Source organism: Struthio camelus, chromosome 1 (assembly GCF_040807025.1).
Source record: "Struthio camelus isolate bStrCam1 chromosome 1, bStrCam1.hap1, whole genome shotgun sequence".
Taxonomy (NCBI): Eukaryota; Metazoa; Chordata; class Aves; order Struthioniformes; family Struthionidae; genus Struthio; species Struthio camelus.
The window spans coordinates 2,029,883-2,043,382 of record NC_090942.1 but is presented as its reverse complement, the minus strand read 5'-3'; the positions used below and the strand labels follow the sequence as shown (position 1 = coordinate 2,043,382).

Here is a 13,500-nt window from a genome sequence, read left to right as displayed (position 1 = left end):
TCTGGCCCCGCCCCGGATCTGGCCCCGCCCCGTCCGGCCCCGCCCCGCCGCTCGGCAGGGGGCGTGGCCCCAGGCGAGGCGGAAGTCGCCCCGCTCGGCGCGCCGGGCTCCCCAAGGAGGAGTGGGCGGTGCCGGGAGTTGAGTGGCAGCTACGCGGCCCAGTCGGATGGCACAGGGTGAGGTTTTTTTTTTTTTTTTTTTTTTTTTTTTTTTTTGAGGGGGGGGTCCCCACTCTCTCCCCCGGCCGGGGGCGGGACTTCCGGCGGGTGCTGCCGCGGCTGTGCGGTTCGGGGAGGGGAGGGGGGAGGGGCGCGCGACCGGCGGCGACATGATTAAGAAGTTTGACAAGAAGGACGAGGAGGCCGGTACGGGGCTGGCGGCGGGGTCGGGGCTGCCCAGCCGTGAGGGGAGCGACCAGTAGGAGCCCAACGCCCGCCGCGGCCTGTAACGGCCGCTGGGGAGGGGAGGGAGGAGGCGGGTAACGGCCGCTGAGGAGAGATAATGGCCGCTGGGGGGGGGGTAACGGCCGCTTGGGGGGAGGAATAACGGCCGCTGAGGAGAGATAATGGCCGCTGAGGGGGTAACGGCCGTTTGGGAGGAGGAATAACGGCCGCTGAGGAGACATAATGGCCGCTGGAGGGGGGTAACGGCCGTTTAGGGGGAGGAATAACGGCCGCTGAGGGGGGGGAATAACGGCCTCTAGGGGGGTAACGGCCGTTTGAGGGGAAGAATAACGGTCGCTGAGGGAAAGGTGGGGGGGAGTAACGGCCACGGGGGGCGGCCTGGCGCCTCCCCCGGCCGAGCCCGAAGCCTTCCTCCCCTGCCGGAGCCGTTGATGCCGTGTGTGGAGGGAACCGTGGCGGGGGGGGGGGGGGTGAAGCCATCAGCTTCGTGTTTTCGCTCTGCAAAATCATCTGGGAATGAAGTTCGGCTTGCGTGTGGCGTCTGGTGCTGTCTGGCATCGCTGAGGCCGTATCCGTGGCCTGTTGCTGCTGCTCAGAGATCTCTTATGCCGCGTGGGAAAAAAAAGGCCCCGTTGGGTTGAGTTTAATTTCATTCTGGATTTCGTTCTGCTCGGGGCGGGGGGTAAGAACTGGACTTCCTGTAGGAAAAGGGTCCAGAGGCAGCACCGGGGGCTGCAAGAGGCCTTTTTTTGACCATAAAAGTGATTGCAAGAGGTGTTTTCACTCTGAACCTGGATTAGAAAGCTTGGCTCTGAGAAGTGTCATTTCCAGCGAATTCATTCAGAGCTCTTTAGTTAGGCTTCTACTCACAGATCCCGAAAAGAAGACAATCTCTCTTACCTTTCTTGCTAAACTAAAGACTTCCCTCCACTTTCCAGCGGAGGGACTCAAGCTGTATTTTGGGTATAGATGGTTCTCCGAAACAGGGTATCGGGGTTACACTGCGGAAGATACTTATGTTCCCCTGCAGCAGGGAAAGAGAGGGATTTGGGCTTCACGTCGTGTTTTCATCTCCGAAATCTTTTTGAAGTCCTTTTGCAGATCTTGTTTTTACCTGACAGGTGACTTCTCAAGGTCTGGGTCTGGACTGTTACAAAGCGTGAAGAGTTACTCTGTGAGGCTAGACTAGTATTGAGGATTTTGTGATGGGTAGTAGTCGTACTGTTTTTGAAGTTTGCCAAGTAGCCCTTTTCAGTGCTACCTTAATCAATATACTGTTATTGCAGATGCTTAGCAGCTGCTGCGTCCTGACGTGTTCAGTGCTGTCTGTGCATGAAATGAAAAAAGGGGGTCTAGGAAGAAAAAGAGTGAATAGTCTAGTGTAAAGGGGCTCTTAAGATAGCTTTAGTAGTAAAGACCTTCCTTCCTCCTAACCCTCCAGCTGTGTTGAATCTGTCATCCTTTTTTCCTGGAACTCTTAACCTACAACTTCAGAAAGTAGGTTGAAAGCTGTTGTTGGAGAACATCAGTTATTCAAGGTGTAACGTCACTGTAGCGTTTTTGTAAGATGATTTCCTAACGCTTAGGGATTGTTCCTGCACGTTCTGGGCTGTTGTTTCTAGTTACTTGAATATGTGATAAGTGTGCTTCCCTAACTGAGAGGTCTCTTTTGTTATTCAGGTAGTGGCTCTAATCCTTTCCAGCACCTGGAGAAGAGTGCTGTGCTTCAGGAGGTACGAATAGTCACCATGTAATATTGTTTAACTGTCTGTGATCAGGGATGTGTTAGCAGCTTAAGAAGGAATTATAACGCAAATTGCAGGAAACGTGGATGTCTAAATTTGATGGATAGTTAGTTTAAATTCATAGGGTAGGTAAATTAAGTGCATGTGATTTTCTCTACGAGAGGGTTTTATGCACGGGACTTGGATTGGAATTGGCTTCTCCCTTCCATGTGGATACACAGGATCCCTCAAAGTACCCCTGAAGAGCTGATCTGCCCGTTCTCCTGTGATCCTTCAGCATATTACTAAATATAATAAAGGGTCAATAACGTTCATAATGGATCGTCCTGCTTCTTTTTATGTACTCCAAGAGTAATTGCAAGTGGTGAGATGGATGTGTGATTAAATATTTAGGGAGTTCTTTGGTGTGCTGTTAAGTACGAGCTTAATCATTTCAATTCAGTGTTCCCACAAACTAGTGCTGAGTAGTGTTTGGGCAGTAGACGTTATGAAAAGAACTGAATTGCAAAATTTTAAATTATACTTTTTTTAAAATATTGTTGTTAATGCCAAATGTCCAGCACTGGTCTTGATTAAGCTAGAGCCTGGTGAACTGAGTCATTGCCCTTTGTTCAGAGTGCTGAAAAAATTGTAAGCCACTTGGTTGAAAACAAATTGCTTTAATTTCTGTTCTAAAGGGGAAAATTATTATTGTTGGGTTACGCCATAATACAGGATTTATGTTGCGTTTGTAGGCCCGTATCTTTAATGAGACTCCTATAAATCCACGAAGATGCCTGCACATACTTACCAAGATCCTTTACTTGCTGAACCAGGTAACTGTAATCATTTCTTCCTAACTCAAATGCTTGTTCCTAGGGCTGGTTTCTGATAATTTTCAGTGTGGAAGAAGTTTTATACCTTCCCCTGTCCGACTTGAAAGGCAGCTTTTAAGGATATGAGAAATGGAGTGTTTGCTCTGTAGTACTGTGTTCTCACTTGTGACTGCCTTGCTAAGGTGAGACTTTTCCAGGTGCCAAGTGAGAGCTGTAGGTTGGTCTTTGTTTATTTACTGTGGCACTGTGTAATTAAGAGTTGTTTGTACTTGTCTAGCAAAAATAGGAGTAACTGAGTTCAGGTAAGAACACAGGCCACAAAGTGAAGAAGTCAAAGGTGTTCTTTTTTGTTTGTGGAGGAATTAAATCTGCTTCCTTATCATGCTTCTACTTTCGGCATTCACATAGAGCAGATTCCTGCATGCCTAGCCTGAGTCAGGCAGTATTTATCATAGAGTTGCAATCAGTTAGGGTGAGCCTATGCTCTTCAGTCTTAGTTGGCACAAGTCACAAGTTAAGTAAATTGCAAGGGGATCCTTCTCATTAACGAACACGAAGCAAAATTAACTGCTGACAATTTAAAGTCAAAAGAGGGAACACAAGTTACTTGTCCAACTCCTATTCCATTACTGTACAGCTGTGGATGACATTTATATTGAAGCCAAGCAGATAAGAACCGGTAATCTTGGTCCGTACTCTCTGATAAACACTTGGTGAGGGAGAGTCTGTATCTCAGGTGAGAAAACATCTTTCAGGAAAGGGTTGTCAGTATGAGAGTAGGCCTTATAAGTGAGAGGTGGACGCTGTTGGATGATGATGCTTTGGCTGACCTCTCGCTTCTTGTTTGTTATTTTCAGGGTGAACACTTTGGAACCACTGAAGCCACAGAAGCTTTTTTTGCGATGACCAGATTATTTCAATCTAATGATGTAAGTGCCTAGTGCTTTTTTTCTTCCCTACTCTTGACTGCATTCATAGTAATTGCAAAACAGTTGAGTATTATGATGTGGGAAGAACATGGAGCAAGTACTTCAGAGAACAAGCTCTGCATGCAAATGACTCGCTGAAGGCAATTCATAGTTTGGAAATGATTGGTTTCGTAATAGCTTACAATTACCTGTGCAGGGTTTTTTTTTTTTTTTTTCCTTGAATTAATTTCCAGTTGTAAAAAATGTGAACATGGAAAGGCTTAATGTACAAATCACTCCAATTTTATGACTGTATCTTGCACTTGCAAATAAACCCCATTTGCCTAACTGTCAAAATAAAAGTAAAAAGTTGCTTGTAAATCAGGTACTAGTATTCCCTAGAGTAGGTTGCTTTATTCATAACTCAGCACAGCGTAAGGGGGATGAGAACATCCTGAAAATGTTGGATGAAGCTTTTGACTACACCCTATGTAAACTCCGTTTCTGATCTGTTTGCAGAGAACATAAGAGCATCGTAACTTAGAGGAGTATGCTTTACGCAATGGATCTTTTTCATTTTTGTTAAAAATGAGCTAGCACGTTATATTTTGGGGATTTGCCTGAAGGAGGTTTCACGTGCAACTGTTTAAAGAAGTAACAAAGTGTTTATGACGTTTCTTATATCCATATTCTAGAAGATAGTTATTTTAATGCAAGTTATGTTACTTGCTTTCAAAGAGTTAAACTGTCAGTGCTCTTTGCAAGTTTCTATTTTTTTTACTGTCAAAGAAAAACAGGCCAGAGAAAGTTGATTTTAAAGTTGTTAAGAGATGATTGCATGGCTTTGCACACATGATGCATCACTTACAATTAACGTGATCCCTCACGTTCACTGAAATTTATAAGAGGCTCTGATTTACAGCAGAGTGGCTTACGTTTCAACTTTATTTTAATCTGTGCTCTAAATTTACCTGAGGTTCACTGCACTAACAAAATGATCTGACTTTCCAAAAACTATGTGGTAACATTCACAGTCTATGGTGAGATTAGACCTAGGCATACTAATTAGACTGGGGGGAGGAGGGTGTTTCGTGACTCGTTCGTTTAACTTTTAAAACTTTTAGGGATTGTATATTCATAATTACCTATGGGGGTAATGGTTTTTTGCAATACGTTTTCGCAGCAAACCCTTAGAAGAATGTGTTACCTTACTATCAAAGAGATGGCCAATATCTCTGAAGATGTCATCATTGTCACCAGCAGGTAGTGGAGCTACAGAAAACACAGTACCAGAGCCCTGGTACAAGTAGTTGTATCTTAATGTGTTTGTTTTAACTGCTGCTACGGTTTTTTACAGTTACGCTTTATAAAACGTACAGCAAGGGAAAATAATTTGTTCTGTAAAACAGAGCATTGGTATATGAAATTTTAGTTTCCTTAGACTATGTTAGTATGCTTTTCTTAAAAAGGGGGAGGGGGGCACCAGAGACTTGTATACTGCTTAGCAGTTGGTTACTGTTTTGTCATCTTACTTTTTCAAGCTACTAGTGCTTAATTTCTTTTATCAAAACCTAGCTTGTGACTTCTGTTTTACTTTGCTGTGAGAGCAGTCGGGGAACAACAGAGCAACTCTCAATAGACTCCCACCAGCTGAACTATCAATTGTTTTCTAATACAGAGCAGATACTGCTGTTGATGTGAGAGCTAAAATTGGATTTCTGGAAATTGCTAAGAGATTGGTTTTGAAGCTGTTCTGGAAACTAAACTTCAGCATTATCTAAATCAAAATTTCACGGAGTAGAAAGAAGAGAAACATTAAGAAGAGGATGGCTGAGCTAAATAAACCAATCCCAAAGCAAAGCAATTTTAAGGACTATGTTTTTTCTGATGTTCTGTATGTCTGTAGAATCTGATGATAATAACTTTCAAAATGCTAATTATTAAGAATTGTTTCTAGCCAGTACTAATCTTAGTATTATATGGTAATGGTTTGTCGTTAGCTTCAGCTAAATGAGATGAGCTGAGTTTCCCAAAAGAACTGAGATACTGAGATGTTAAAGAAGTGTTAAAAGCCTGTCTCTGATTATTTTAGTTTAACCAAAGACATGACAGGGAAGGAAGATGTGTACCGGGGCCCGGCCATTAGAGCGCTCTGCAGGATCACTGATGTAAGTACAAGTCACACCAGGGTTGTGGGTGTTTGGAGCTGTAGTTTGTGCTCTGAGACTGCTTTGCTGTGGACTTTGATCATGTCACTCCACTTTCAGGAGTAGGTAAAGGATAGTCACATATATATATATTATATATATATATATATATATATATATATATATATATATATATATATATATATATAATCTCCCTTGCAGGAGTATGCATTTTGAGGATTAGTTTGATAACTTGAAGCTTTTTTTGTAGGGCTTTTTGAATCTGCTGAGCATACACTTGTCTTGAACTGCTTTTATGCTCTTCCTCCAGAGGTTGAGTATCAGCCCTTTTCTTTACTCTTTCACAGGGTACAATGTTACAAGCCATCGAGAGATACATGAAGCAAGCCATTGTGGACAAAGTCCCCAGTGTGTCCAGTTCTGCACTGGTGTCTTCCTTAGTAAGTGAAGAAGTAATTATTGTTAGTCTGTGTATTGTTGTGGTTGGGAAGGGCAGTCTGTTACACGTATAGGTTTGGCTGGCCTTTGTTTTGTTCTTTCTTGATCTCCTTTTCCTTTAACGTGACTAGTCCTTGCCTCCTTATTGAAAAATAAATTTAAAAAAGAGTAGAAATTCAATTTCCTGTGTTTCACGCAGGCTCTGTTTTCTGTAACTCCTTACTCAGCCTTTCCTAGTTTTAGGGTGCATCTGTTGTAATAACTAACTGCAGAGTGCTCAGTCATCTCTGTGTGTGTTTAGTGTCAGACATTAATTTCTCTGGAAAGGAGCCTTGTCTTTATGTTCTCAAAAGTTAAGCCACTTAACCTGGAAAAAGTATTTATGAGTTTTGTAACAGAAAGTAAAAGCAACCTGCTTTGTGCTGTGCGAAAAGCAACACTGATGACTGTGAAAGTGTGCTTATCAGTTCTGTAACAGAAAATAAAAACAGCCTGCTTTGTGCCGTGCAAAAACCAAATCAACAAAATTCCTGCTCCGATGAGATATAATTCAAGATTTTCCTAATGTGTAGTAGGTTGGGCCAGATAAAGAAGTTCACTGTGAATTTTGTCTCTGCTGTTTAAGAGAAAAGGCTGGAAAGGCTCTCTCCTATCTCCTTGATAGGACGAGAGGCATTGGGCACAAACTGAAACACAGGAAGTTCCATTTGAGTATGAGGGGGGGAAAAAAAAGGTGGCAGAGCATTGGCACAGGTTGCCCAGAGTGACTGGGGAGTCTCCTTCCCTGGAGATATTCAAAAGCTGTCTGGCACAATGCTGGGTAAGGTGCTCTAGGTGACCCTGCTTGAGCGGGAGGTTGGACTAGATGATCTCCAGAGGTCCCTGCCAACGTCAGCCGTTCTGTGGTTCTGTAGGCTGATGTTTTTACTTAAAGGGGAAGATACAGGTGAAAGCGTGGTAGTTTGCGTCTGATTTGCAAGAAAAAGTGGATTCTAGGCGCGTAGGTCAAAGCGACTGGCTGCCTTGGTAAACCAGTGAGACAGAGTAGGAGGTAAGAGGTGGAGCTGATAGGGTGGAGCAGAGCTGTGTAGGACCCTGAGAAAGCAAAGAAGCAGCTGCATTAACACTGATCCATTACAGTCTTTGTGGTAGAGCAACAGTAGGCAAGTGAATTGTTCTAGTTTTTCCTTCTGTCCTGTTAGAATAGAAACAAAAGCTCTCTGAGTTACTCTTTTTAATCATATGGTTGCCTTCATACAAAATAGATGTTTGGGAGATGCTCTTTGTTTCCAATACTATGCCACAAAGCCCTAGATTTTCTTAAAGCAATTAAACTTAATGAAACATGAGAACACGGCTCATGGTACTTCTCAGTGCTTCTAATGTTAGCTTGTTTGCAATTTTAATTTGTGGTTTCTTCCAGCATATGATGAAGATCAGTTATGACGTGGTGAAACGGTGGATTAACGAGGCTCAGGAAGCAGCTTCTAGTGACAACATTATGGTACAGGTATGTTCAGGGTGGATGTCCCCAGAGTCTCCAAACAAGCTACAGTGTATTAATGGTATTTTGTAAGTTCTTAAGATAACCAAAGAACCTTAGAAGAAGTAACCTTTCCTCCTTGTTCCGTTATTTAAAAAAAAAAAAAAAAAAAGAAAGAAAAGAAAAAAGGGATTGGGATTTGAGGGGAAATTGCTCTACCATTTCAAAAATCATGAGCTGCTCCATGATCCCAATGCAAGATCCTTAATTATGAGTTGAGTGTTTACTGCAGTCCTCTGCCCTTTCCCTGCTAGTTGGTAGCTGGAATGCCACTAACTGGCTTCACGGTTGTCCCTGCAGAAAAAGCATTTTGAATCTGAGCTTTGTAAGCTCAGGGAATAATCTTATTTATTGCTTCCCGAATCACCACCATTTATTGTCTTTGTCTTCATAAAATTTTCCATTTGCCCTAGGGGGATTTGCTCACCGGGGATAGCCTGAATATCAGTGAGATAGCCATATATGCAAAATCTTCACAGGAATATTCCACACAGTTATGGAAATAGTAATACTCTGTATATTCAGTCAGACAGTGTCATAGATGCCGAGTCAGAAATAGCTGTGCCAAAACAGTTTTGTTCCTGCCACGGTTAGTGGCTTTGTTAATAAGCCTTACTGTAAATCAATCTTATGGCAACAAACCTTGATAAGTAACTGGAAATGTTCTTCTGTACTTTGCACTTTGGCTTCTTGATATAAATGCCTCGAGGATTTCTGTAGGGTCAGCTGGTGTTTAAAGCGCTTGGGATATCTTGGATGTTTTTGTACTAGATATGCAAGCGTTATTGTGCAGTATAGCTTAGTAACCGGAGACATTAGAACTTCTGCCATTCAACGGAGAGAAAAGGGAGTAAACATTGATTTCATGGCTCTCTTGATCTCTAGAAACATGTTGAGGCTGTCTTAGGGTCGACAAGAAGGGGAAGGAAATACTGCAGATCTGTTACGTGTAAGGAAAATCAAAGCACTTAAGGTTAGAAACCTGCAAGGAAACAGTGAATATTATCCCACTTGTGTGTCTCAAAATCTGTCTTTTCCTACTGCAGTGTGTATTTAATGTGTTTAACGTGTTCTTGTGCATGTCTCACTCTTCCTTCTGATTTTCTAGTATCATGCTCTGGGGCTCCTCTATCACCTTAGAAAAAATGATCGCCTTGCAGTTTCCAAGATGCTGAATAAGTTCACTAAATCTGGACTGAAATCCCAGTTTGCCTACTGCATGCTGATCCGAATTGCAAGCAAACTCTTGAAAGAATCTGAAGAGGGGTAAGTGAGAGAGAGCATGAGAATTACAAAAATAGTCTTAGTTTGAGTTCAACAGTAGGTGAGAAACTTGTAGTTTGTAAAGACTGTGGACTTCTACAGACTGATAGAAAGCTGTGGTGTTAAAAATGAAACGCAAGCAGGCAGAATGTTAAATTGAACTGGGGGTTGGTTTTGTATGTGTTTTGTTGTTTGTTTTGTGTGGGTTTTTTTGTTTTTGTGTGTGTGTGTTTTTTTAAAGTATCATATCACCAAAACTAAGTTCAGAGCAGGAGTAAAAACTGCAGAATAATCTCTGGAGGGGTGCAGTGTTTTTTTACTACGTCTAGTCAGATGCATTTCGAACACGGTAAGAATCTACCTGTAAACAACAGGATCTCTCCTATTCTGATTTCTCATCCTAATAGAATAAAATACAGTTATTTGAGAACTTCTCGTCCTGATGAAATTCTTTTATCAGTGGAAATTTTTTAGTGGTGTGTGAAATGTGGTTAGTAATAAAGTATTTATTTCCAGAGCACATCAGTTCTGGCTTGTAGAAAATGATGTAGAGTAGTAGAATAATGTTGAATGGAAAGTTTAGAGTTCAAGCGTTAATCTGCCTTATAAATAGAGCAATTTATCGGTGTGAAAAATGTAGGAGCCGGTGTACTAACTGTGCTTTTTGTTGGGTTCTCAGAAGTGCAGTTACAGTGGTTTGTATGTAGTTCAGCATCGTAGTGTGAAACATCTTCACTTTGTAGACATGAAAGTCCATTGTTTGACTTCATTGAGAGCTGTCTGCGAAATAAGCATGAAATGGTTATTTATGAAGCTGCCTCTGCAATCATCCATCTTCCAAACTGCACAGCGAGGGAGCTGGCACCTGCTGTTTCAGGTTGGTCATAAAGAATCCTTCCTAGTACTAACGTAGGAATACCATGAAAGAAAGGGTGGCAAGAGGCACATTAAAGATATTGAAGCATAACTAAAATACTATGCTCTTAGGACTTCAATTTATGGTCCTCCCTAAGTTAGGAGGCTTGTGGATGGGAAGCAGCTTGATTCCTTTTTTTTCCCCCCTCCCATTTCATCCAAAGCTCTAGAGAATGGACAGTAAAGGCACTGGGTGATATATGTTTTTTCCCAGCTGCAGGAAGCTGGGATGGGGGGAAAGGCAGAGGCGAACCTGATGGCACAGATACGCAGTTTATGTTGTAGTTTATGACATATTATTGATATAAGATGAAAAACAGGTTGTTTTTAATTTCATTGTGAAACTAGTGGTAAAAATTGAGTAGAACTATATGAACATTTAGCAATATGTTAGTTGGATGTGGACCCATTAGACTTTTGTCTCTACTCCCTTTCCTTGGAAAGAGATTGTATCTGTTTTTCCGTTGCGGTGAATTTTGACAACAGTATTTGCAGTTCTCAAAAATCAAAGTACTGGCACAAGGCAATTTCCCTGCCACCATCTGGTATGGGAAACCATACTCTTTCCCTCCCCGGAGGTTACAGGTGCCTACAGTATTGGGAGCCAGTTTTTGTTAGAGAATCTGTGCTCTGATATTTTTGTCATGAGTTACTTCTCTTGATTCTTTATTTGCAGTGCTGCAGCTTTTCTGTAGTTCTCCCAAACCTGTCTTGAGATATGCAGCTGTACGGACCCTTAATAAAGTGAGTGCTTCCAAGACCTTGTAAATAAGCATAAGTCTCAGCATCAGAGAAAGCCGTACTTCGGTGCCTCGTGGCGTGTTGCCTCAAACAGAGTAGTTGCTCTTGCGATTACTGTGTTCAAAACTGTTCTGTGCTGGGGGATTGGCTTTTCCATGCCAAACCTCCTGTTGTGACAGAAATCTTGTCTGAACTCAAGCTATGTGTGGTCGTTTCTGGTCCACAGGGCTATAGCCAGTTATAGTTGGAAAACTTGTGAGAAACGGTTGAGAAACCGTAAGGAAGTAAAGTCTCACATTTTTAGTGCTGGAAATGTGTGAGTAGGCTATGTATGAAGGAAAGAAAACAGCATTCTGATTTCGAAGTTGCACACCACGAGAGAAGCAGAGCAAGGCTTGGGTCATGTCTTCTAACTGTTAAACTTATGAGCTGTTACTTGCAGTTAGAGGAGTTCATCTCAAAAGCTGAAATACGGAAACCTGAGCCTTGGTTGTGTCCTGCCAACGGTCATGGTGTCTGAGTAAATGTAGGTTTAGTCACAGTTTTTTCCAGTACTTGTGGAACAGAGCAGCACTTGAAAAAGCAAGCGCTTTACCCCTTAGCACATAGAAAGTTTTGAATTGCAGGATGTTACTGCTGCCATCTAATTGTTGGAATTACGTTCTTTACAGGTGGCCATGAAGCATCCATCTGCTGTAACTGCCTGCAACCTGGACCTGGAAAACCTCATCACTGATTCCAACCGCAGCATCGCTACTCTCGCCATCACCACCCTGCTGAAGACAGGGAGTGAGAGCAGTGTAGACAGGCTCATGAAACAGATCTCTTCCTTCGTGTCAGAAATATCAGATGAGTTTAAGGTGTGGCATTGGAGGCCTCTGCTCTTTCCAGCTGCAGGTTTTTCTCCCATTCTTGTTTTTTATGAAGCTTCTCCCTTTTGTTAATCCTTCAGTGACTTAATCTGTTAGAGCAAAGCCAGCTTGAAGTTCCAAAGGTGTGATCCTCTGTTTTTTAACTGACTAAATGAGCTGTTTCATTTCCCCTACCCCTCAAAAAAAAAAAAAAAAAAAAAGAAAAAGATAAAAATCCTTTTGTGGGTTCCTGGCTCCTGTGCAGTATCCTACAACGCCTTGTACTGCCTCCTGGTTGCCTCTTTGGAGAGGAAGAGTGGTTTTAACCATTCTGATTGCATCTGTGTCAGTTCAGTCTGATAGTTAAGAAATAGCGTGAACTGTAGATTTCCAATTAATTCGTTACGTTTAGTCATTATAAACTCGGGTGATAATTTGGTTAAGGCTGGCAGTTCACCTGTGCCTTTGTCCCTGTTGCATCATAGAGTTGCCTTGAGGAGCGTGGCATGTCTGTACAGAGTCAATGTCTATCAGCGTATAATGCTTTTACGTTTCTGTTTCCGTGAGCAAAGGGAAAGAGTTTTAGACAAGAGTTTTTGAAATTGCAAAGGTTTTTAATGACAAAATGCAACTATTTAAGTTAGAACTGGGCCACCATTGTAACTGGGCAGAGGGAGGCAGGGGAGGCCTTTGGATTAACATAGTCCATCCTAAATACAGTCCCTTTAGCAGGGCCAGGCCTGGCAACATGCTAGCATAGAGGAGTTGGTATTATGTACATACTGAGAGTCCACCTGATTTTATCCTTCTTACAGATTAATCTATTATGGTGACAGCTTGAGAGAGCGCCTGTGTGAGATGCTTGTGTTCTTCATAGCGAAATAAGTGCGTATGACTAAAGTCCTTCTCTGTTGTTTTGCAGGTAGTTGTAGTGCAGGCTATCAGCGCTTTGTGCCAGAAATATCCCCGGAAACACAGTGTCATGATGACCTTCCTCTCCAATATGCTCAGGGATGATGTATGTTTAACGCTTTCTTTGTGCAGTTATTGGCAGATAGCTCTGGTGGTATGAAGGGGGTCTTCTGTCTTATGTCAGTGGGTGTACAACGATGACAGGCCTGACTGATTAGCAAGACCTTGCTTATCTCAGGAGTTGGACCTGTCCGAAATGTGCTTGCACATTAGACCATCAAAAACTGATCTGAACTGCTCGCAAGATGTACCTGTATTGGCCAGCTGGAGATGGCAGGAGCCTCTTAGGTTATCCAGCCTATCTCCTCTTTTCTCTTTATATACAAACGTGTTTATCCTTTGACTGGAAAGGAGTAATTAAAGCTTGACGAGAGCTGAGCAGCGCTGCAGTCTGAGCTCTGCCTGCTGGGTGAGTGTCCTTGCCTTTCCCTTCCCAGGGTGGCTTTGAGTACAAGCGAGCCATTGTGGACTGCATAATTAGCATCATTGAGGAGAATCCTGAGAGTAAGGAATCGGGTTTGGCTCACCTCTGTGAGTTCATTGAGGACTGCGAACATACTGTTCTAGCCACGAAGATCCTGCACCTGCTGGGGAAAGAGGGGCCGAGGACTCCATCCCCATCGAAGTACATCCGCTTCATATTCAACAGGGTAGTGCTGGAGAACGAGGCTGTGAGGGCTGGTAAGTTCAGCTCAGACGCTGCAGTCCCCTCTTTATGCGTCTCCCAAGGGTCAAGA

The 13,500-nt window shown here is 42.7% G+C and overlaps 1 protein-coding gene across 3 annotated transcripts in view; it reads left to right on the top strand.

Moving 5' to 3' along the window:
- The first annotated feature begins 41 nt into the window (after positions 1–41).
- Positions 42–13,500, top strand: part of COPG2 (COPI coat complex subunit gamma 2) — a 22,089-nt gene continuing 8,630 nt past the window's right edge. Inside the window, exons 1-14 of one of the 3 annotated variants that reach the window (XM_068947847.1) lie at positions 42–176; positions 2,085–2,137; positions 2,884–2,964; positions 3,822–3,893; positions 5,056–5,135; positions 5,965–6,040; positions 6,388–6,480; positions 7,902–7,988; positions 9,130–9,287; positions 10,028–10,161; positions 10,876–10,943; positions 11,612–11,800; positions 12,714–12,809; positions 13,201–13,444. In XM_068947847.1, the coding sequence (XP_068803948.1) occupies positions 167–176; positions 2,085–2,137; positions 2,884–2,964; positions 3,822–3,893; positions 5,056–5,135; positions 5,965–6,040; positions 6,388–6,480; positions 7,902–7,988; positions 9,130–9,287; positions 10,028–10,161; positions 10,876–10,943; positions 11,612–11,800; positions 12,714–12,809; positions 13,201–13,444 (1,441 nt within the window). In that variant the 5' untranslated portion in view covers positions 42–166. Of the gene's footprint in view, positions 177–223; positions 366–931; positions 1,041–2,084; positions 2,138–2,883; positions 2,965–3,821; positions 3,894–5,055; positions 5,136–5,964; positions 6,041–6,387; positions 6,481–7,901; positions 7,989–9,129; positions 9,288–10,027; positions 10,162–10,875; positions 10,944–11,611; positions 11,801–12,713; positions 12,810–13,200; positions 13,445–13,500 lie in introns of those variants that run through there. The other 2 variants (XM_068947764.1, XM_068947688.1) reach the window with 2 other exon arrangements.